General features: G+C 57.3%; 1 protein-coding gene across 1 annotated transcript in view; it reads right to left on the bottom strand.

Moving 5' to 3' along the window:
• LOC103581628 (DNA-binding protein SMUBP-2-like) overlaps positions 1-7,578 on the bottom strand; it is a gene marked incomplete at its 5' end in the record, with an annotated part of 21,869 nt that overhangs the window by 2,557 nt on the left and 11,734 nt on the right. Inside the window, 5 exon segments of the mRNA XM_008563411.1 lie at positions 2,770-3,714; positions 4,735-4,858; positions 5,656-5,750; positions 6,592-6,710; positions 6,988-7,170. Of these exon segments, the coding sequence (XP_008561633.1) occupies positions 2,770-3,714; positions 4,735-4,858; positions 5,656-5,750; positions 6,592-6,710; positions 6,988-7,170 (1,466 nt within the window).

Below are 7,578 nucleotides of genomic sequence, written 5' to 3'. Positions count from 1 at the left end.
TAGAGGAAGAAGAGAGTCACTCAGGCAAACAGGGAAAGAACAAAGGCTTGATGAGACGCTCCCACTGGGCACGCCGGGAAATCTGCAGCCGGGCCACACTCACCCCTGTGAGGCTGCGCAGCACCTCTTACTTTCGGGTGGTACGTGAGTGTGGAAATGCACACCCCATCGAGTTCGGTGTCCAGCCAGGTGCTGGGGTCCCCCTCTGACTCTCCCTCCTTCTTTCCTAAGCTAATAACCCGAAATGTCTCGCTAAACACAACAGTCGCTGCTGGCAGGTTTGACAACGGGCACAAACTTTCCAGAAAGGGCTTGGCAGTGTATACAGAGTGTCTTTGAAAAGTTCACCTTCTCTAATCCAGAAAAACATTTACATATGGGGATGCTCCTTATGACATTAACTATAAAAATAAAAGCCCCAAAGTAAAAGTCCAATACCAGGGAAATGGTTAGATGGACTACAGCATAATTCACAGGTCATAACAGCAGCAGACCCTTAACATTTTCTTTTCTTTTTTTTTTGTCCTTTTTTTTTTGAGACTGGCCGCACCACGCTCAGCCAGTGAGTGCTGTGGCGCACCGGTCATCCCGATATAGGATCCGAACCCGCGGCGGGAGCGCTGCTGTGCTCCCAGCGCCACACTCTCCCAAGTGCGCCAAGGGCTCGGCCCAACACCCTTAACATTTTCAACCAGACATATGAATATATTTTAAAGTTACAGGAAAATGCTCATAAGTGGAATGGAGATACAAAATTACATGTGGCCATAATTCTGTAAAACACACATGTATGCTATAAACATCTGTAAAACACACATGTATGCTATAAACATACGTATACACACATGTAAAGATGCACAGAAAACAGGACAAAACCCAAGCAGTTGATGTGGCTTAGCTCTGGGTGACAAGACACAAGTGGGACTGGCTTTTCTGTCACTGTTCCCTGCACTGTTCTGATGGGTGCGTCACAGTAACCGGGCACACTGGGGTCAGAGTGTTCAGCCTCAGGGGTAGGGAACACGGGGAAGACCCTGACACCAGCCCAGGGTCTCCCAGAGGCCCCAGCTCACCTGCAAGTGCCTGGGTCCACAGCAGCTATTTCAAACCTTCTAGGCAGATACTGCTTTAGCCACGGTCACCTGTGCCTGGGGACGTGCCCCTCCCCCACTTCCCCCACAGACAGGCTGTGTAAAGGACCACTCTACTGTGTTCACACACACAAGGCCTGGCAGCCACCCTGGTCACAAAAGGGAGGGAGTGCCAACCCCTGCCAAGCCCCAGGAGCAGCACCAAGTGGCTGGGAGATGAGGGTGAGGGGCCACGCTGCCCGCAGGCACCCCATTCCCTGCAACACCCTCCATGGCAGCAAGTGTCCTCAGGAGGTGGACAAGACACAGGGACCAGGCAGAGCATGCTCAGGCCCCAGAGGGGAGCAAGGGGGCATAGAGCACGCTGAGAAATCTCGTCAACACGGGACGCCCATCTGTCACCTGCCACTCAACCCAACCCCCTTCCTCCAGCAGGGTTCTCACGGCACTGGCTGTGCTCCCTGTGTGCAGCAGGGCCTGCGCAGGCCAGCCTCTGCCTCTCAGCTGCTGGCTGGGCCCGGCACAGAGCACGGAGTCCTTGCGGGACAGGTTCAGAGCATGAGTGGAGAGACGGGCTCTGAAGGCGGCTGCCTGGAGAAACGCTTCCAAAGGCGAGTAGTGCTGACACTCCTGAAGTTGGGGGAGCCTGCCCGGACACTCAGTGCCCAGGTGACCACAATGCCAGGCCAGCACACACCGCTCCTTTCAGAAGGAAGGCCAGGTCCTGCTGTCACACAGGCTTGGCACAGTCCCCTTCAGGGCATCTAATATTCTCACTGACTGTTTAGAAAGGCGTTAATGTCCTCCTCTGCTAGATGTCAGTGCCTGGGGCAGGGGTGGCATCCATCTAGTTGACTAGCACAAGGCCTGGAGTACAGTAGCTGCTCAATAACTATCTGTGGAACAAAGTCACCGAGAGCTGTCAGCTCTGGGAGGCCAGTTTTAAAAACTAAAAGTCCCACTGGTGCGGCTTTGCCACAGGAAACCTGTAATAAAGGAGCGGCACTCCTTATGGGCTTGCTGAGAGGAAAGGGGCTCTCACAGAAGCTCCCTTGGGGCTCCAGAGAACCTGGGCTGTGACCAAGCAGGCCTGCAAGCTCTGTGCCAGGTCACACTTGACCAACCGCAGAGGGCTGGGGCATCCCAGCGAGTGGCTGGAGCAGTGCAGGATGCGACAGACAAGCCCACGGCCCGCGTGAGAGAACAGGTTTGTGCTCAGCGAGCCCCTGCGCTTCTCAGCACTTGGGCTGAGAAGACAAGCTTCCAAACAGGCAGGACGCGCCCTGATGTCATGTGAGAAGACCACCCCGGGGCTGCCTGCAGGAGGGCACCACGACCGCTCTGTTCCCCAGGGGAACCCCAGTGAACTGCCCACGTCTGCTCTTCCCGGCCCCTCTTACTGCCATGGACACACTCTGAGTGCTTCCTACTTGCCAGGCCCTGCACAAGGCTTTGGGGACAAGAAGATGACCATGACCCAGTCACTGCCCTAGGGAGTCCCAGACCAAGTTGGGAGACGAGAGTCAAACGACTGAACATAACGTGCAGAGTGGCACAGGCAGCGGCAGTGGCGGGAGGAGGTCCTCGGTACTCTTCAAGGGGGGCAGGTGGGTTTCAAGGAGGCCCAACACCCATAAGGGACACCACGCCTGTGTTTTCATTAGCTGACACCACTTACCTTTCACTTCTTTTTTCTTCTTCTTTTCTGGAAATTTGCACGGCCCTGAGCCCACAGCCTGCTGCCCCTTCTTGGCTGGCTGCTCTTGCCGGCCTTTCTCCCTCTGCAGCCTCTCCAGGTGCAGCGCCCTCAGGTCCAGCTGGTCCCAGCTGCACTGCTCCCTGCGGGGCTGCTCCTCCCTTGGGGGCTGCTTCTCCCTGGGGGGCTGCTGCTCTCCAGGGGGCTGCTTCTCAGGAGGCAGCTGCTCCCTGGGGGGCTGATCCCTCTGCACGGGGCTGAGGGGCGTGGGATAGAGAGGGGCTTTGCTGCCAGCGCCTGCCAGGGCCAGCGGGGTCCTCTTGCTCACAGTAATGAACCTCCTCTTGCCCTCCCCCGTGCTGTCGTGCCTCAGCCCGTGCTCCTCAGCTATCTGGTGGACCCGCATGCGGTCATGGGAATTCAAGGAAGCAGGAAACTCCAACTGCGTCTTCTCGCTGGCTGCAAACTCGGCTATCACGGCCCTGAGGTGGTCCACACTGTCCTTGCTCTCCACTCCCCGTGGGCTGCCTCCCTTGAGACTGGGTTGGCAACAGGCTGCAGAGCCCACAGGCTTCCTGCCTGGCTTCTTCCGATCCTGCCGGGCAGCTGTTCCAGTCTCCTGGCCTCCGCCCCTCTCCTGCCACCTGCTTCCAGGAGGTTTCCCAGCAGATGAAGCAGGGCCCTGGGGCTTTGCAGCAGCCTGGCTGTGCCCCTGGGAGCTCTCATGGGAGTAGTTTTCAGGGACGATGTCGTCAAGGTACTCAAAGGCTGTGCGCACTTCCCCATGCTCTGTGAAGTAATCCACCAGGGTCTTCAAAAAAGCATGGTTGTTGACGGTGCGGGAATCACAGATGACCGCCACGTGGCGCCGTGCACGGGTGATGGCAACATTGATCCGCCGGTCCTCAGCAAGAAAACCAACTTCACCTACAAAAGGCAGAGGTGAGTGAAGAGCAGACCTAAGCCAAAGCAGCAGGAAGGGGGCTCACTCCCCTCGGCAGTAACAATCACCAACATGCCCTCGGTGCTCCCAGCAGCTGTGGGGGCTCCCAATCTCCCGACTGGCCCCCTGCACCCTGCTCATCCTTCCCACGCCGCCAATGGCCCACGAGGCCCAATGTGAGGCCGCAGCATCTGCTCGGACGTTGTTTCCGCTGCTCCTCACGTGCGAACCCTGGAGCCCAGCGTGGGCGTCAACAGCTCTCAGCCTGTTGTTCAGTTCCACGTGAGGACAAAGCAGACTGTGGGGTGTTGGCTGATACACAGGGGGTTATGGCTGCAGGTGACACATGAGGAAAAGCGCAAGGGACCTTCCTGCACCTCGTTTTCTTTTCCCACCACAGCCTGCCCCATGTCCCTCCTCTTCTGTTTCCAGCTTTCTACTAAAAACACTTCACACAAAGCCCCTTCACTACAACTGATTCTGGGCACAATTTTCTCACTGCATGGAATATCTACAAACCAGAGCAACATAAAATGCATGGCTGGAGGGCAAATCCACCTGACGCAGAAAGACAAGCTCGGGCGGGAGGGGGCTCCATCTCCTCGCAGGGCGTCCAGGCCGTTTCCAGCCCACCTGGCCCGCCACCTCCACTGCCTGCTCCTTGACTCCATGCCTGTTCCTCTGAGCCCCACAGACTCTGTTCCCTCTGCCTCGAACACCTTCCTCCCACCCCACCCACCCTGCAACACTCTGCCCAGATGTCACCTCCCCAGGACCACTTCCCGCCCCACCCCAGGCTGTGCAGATCGCCTGAGTGGGTCCTGCTAGGGCCCTCACCACGCCTCGTTTGTCAGTCTCTTGCTGGACGGTGAGCTGAGGACAGAGCCTATGCTCACTGCCATGCGGCCAGCGGCTGATGGGGCACTCGGCAGAAATCCAATATCCCCCGAATCAGAAAATTCACCTCTGTGCTATCCCCAAAGACTCTGACAAGGGCTACGTACCTTTCCTGTTGGACCTGACGAAGGAAAGGATCACAGCCTCCTTCTCTCGGCCTTGGAAGCCATCGACGGACTTAATTTCAAGCTCGGGGTGCCTGTGCACAAGGCTGTGTCTGAGCAGGTCCACCTGAAACACCGAGCAAGGCTATGGCCTCTTGGCCCCACCAGGCCAGGGTGGCTCTGAGACCCTGCCTCCAACTCTGCAGGGGGCCTCATGCTGCAGAACTGCCACACACAAGCGCTGCAGGACCCCCCCTGAGGACGGTTCTCACAGCTGCCCCCTCACAGGCATACATATGAACAGACCAGACAACATGTGAGCACATCAACCGTGACACCCCACCCCTGGGGTTTTATCATCTCCTTTAGCTCGGGACAGCCACCAGCCTCAGACAGCCCGATGTGTGATGCCAGGAAGGGGTGACAACCACTTCCAAGGATCTCACAACACTCAAACAGGTGTGTTTTTCCTACCAACAAGACAGGGACGTGGACGGGTCCTGAGCCAGACCAATACAATGTAAAGCTGAGATTCCTGTGGGAAATGTCCTAAAAGGACAGGCCCTTCCACCAGGACTGTCTATGGAAGGACGGTGTCAGGCCAAGGTGTCCAGGGCCACCTGGGAAAGCTGGCCTGGAAACGAAGCCAACACGGGGGAATCAGGCTGAGAGATCAGGACGGGGCAGGGGCATGGCAGAGTGAGACGGATGGATGGATGGATGGATGGATGGATGGATGGACGGACGGACAGATGGACAGGCTCTTGCTGATATCATTTGGGCCCTAGGTCCAATAATGATGAGGTCAACCCTACCCTAGACTTTTTGGTAACAATAGCCAATAAATTACCCTTTCTTCTAGCCACTTTGGGATGGCTGCGTCCTGACTGATACACAGACAGACAGGAGGGGCCCCTCTCGCACCTGAAGGTTGTATGGCGTGATGATGGCAATGTCACCTGCTTGGACCCCAGCATCCACCAGAGCCTGGACGTGCAGACTGACGAGGCGGACTTCACCTGGGGTGGAATAAAGAGCAGGTGTTCGAGGCGAGGGATGCGCTGCGCTGGCGTCTATCACTAGATGCCAGTTTTAACCACCTTCCTATCATGACGAGCTGATCCTATTCTGTGCCTCAGGTGGCTTCCTGAGAGCAACCAGCCTGAGTCGGAGGGTGCCAGGTTGAGCACACAGGATTGAGGGGGGCCGGACAGCCAGGACGCCACGTGGACACTGAGCACCACGAGCGCATGGTGGCCATGCCCGTTTGATCTGAAGCCCTGTTAGTGGAGCTGGGACACAGGCGCTGGTGACTGAGTCATTCTCATCAGAAGACTAACCAGGCAGTCGGGCCGTCAAGATGAAGCCTGTGAAACACGCCAGGCCCAGTGCTTCCCTGCTGTCAGGGCCGCCTGCCCCTGAGAAGGTCAGTACTGTGCGGCCTTTGGGGTATGTGGCTCCAGGTCTTTCAGAGCCCATTACTAACTTGCTCTCATCCCCTCTTTCTCTCACTCAGCTCCTCCCTGAGCTAGGTGACTTAAGGTGACTTCTGTTTTTAAAGAAGAGCTTGGGGTCTGTTCAAACAAAGTGCCAACCCTCTCCACACCAGCTTACCAGGGTTCCCTTTCGACTGGTCATCCTCCTCCTCCAGTTCAAAGAGCCCGCAGCCCGCTGTGTCCACGAGCAGCAANTGGGGTATGTGGCTCCAGGTCTTTCAGAGCCCATTACTAACTTGCTCTCATCCCCTCTTTCCCTCACTCAGCTCCTCCCTGAGCTAGGTGACTTAAGGTGACTTCTGTTTTTAAAGAAGAGCTTGGGGTCTGTTCAAACAAAGTGCCAACCCTCTCCACACCAGCTTACCAGGGTTCCCTTTCGACTGGTCATCCTCCTCCTCCAGTTCAAAGAGCCCGCAGCCCGCTGTGTCCACGAGCAGCAAGGGGATGCCTGTCTCCTCCGTGGCAGACACACCCGGGAGGTCCCTGGCACACAGGTGGAGAGAGGGTGCATGAGGGCCAACCAGAGAGTGACCGAAATGCTACCCCACAGGACTGAGCTCCCCATGAAGAAACGGAGGGGCCACAGCCTGTCCAAACCCACTCTGCAGGGCAAGGCCACGCTCCCTTCCGGGAAATGAGTCAGAGTCAATGTTTACTCTAAAATCCTTAGGATTCCACTTGAGCTCGCTGCTTCCAGAGGAGGGGTCAGGGCAGATGGACAAAGGAGCAGAAGGGTTGGGGCACAGAGCCAGTCACTCACCTCAGGAGGTGCCCGGCCACGGAAGGGTGAGCCACAAGCTGCCCACTGTACATGGCCTCCGAGGCCCAGCGCATGATGGCCTGGTGCATGCGGTACTGCACGGTCAGCATCTGCACCACCTTGGCGCCGTGCTCCTCGGCCAGGCGCTCCATGAGGCTGAGCGAAAGCCCCGCCTGCGCGGCCCTGTGCCCAGAGGAGAGGGGTGGGGAGGGGAACCTGAGTCCGAGTCCTCAAAGTGCAGAACCCAACCCATCCCGAGTCCAACCTAAGGGTGGGATCGCTGGACCACAGCCCCCAGTGGCACCTGCATCCTAACTGCCAGGACCTGTGAATGTGTTCTTCTCATAGCAGGGACCTAGCAGACGCAGTGAAGTTAAGGCTCCTGAGATGGGGAGCGACCCTGGCTTGTCCAGGTGGTAATCACAAGGGCTTCATAAGAGGGAGGCAGGAGAGTCAGAGTCAGAGAAGGAGGCCACAAGATGAGAGAAATTTGAAGACAGATGCTGCTGGCTCTGAAGATGGAGGAAGCCGCACGAGCCAGCAAATGCAGACGGCCTCTAGAAGCTGGAAAAGGCAAGGAACGGGCTCTCC

This window comes from Galeopterus variegatus, unplaced genomic scaffold, assembly GCF_000696425.1.
Source record: "Galeopterus variegatus unplaced genomic scaffold, G_variegatus-3.0.2 Scaffold13535, whole genome shotgun sequence".
Lineage (NCBI taxonomy): Eukaryota > Metazoa > Chordata > Mammalia > Dermoptera > Cynocephalidae > Galeopterus > Galeopterus variegatus.
The sequence above is the reverse complement of the archived record's forward strand: the minus strand, read 5'-3'. Positions and strand labels throughout refer to the sequence as shown.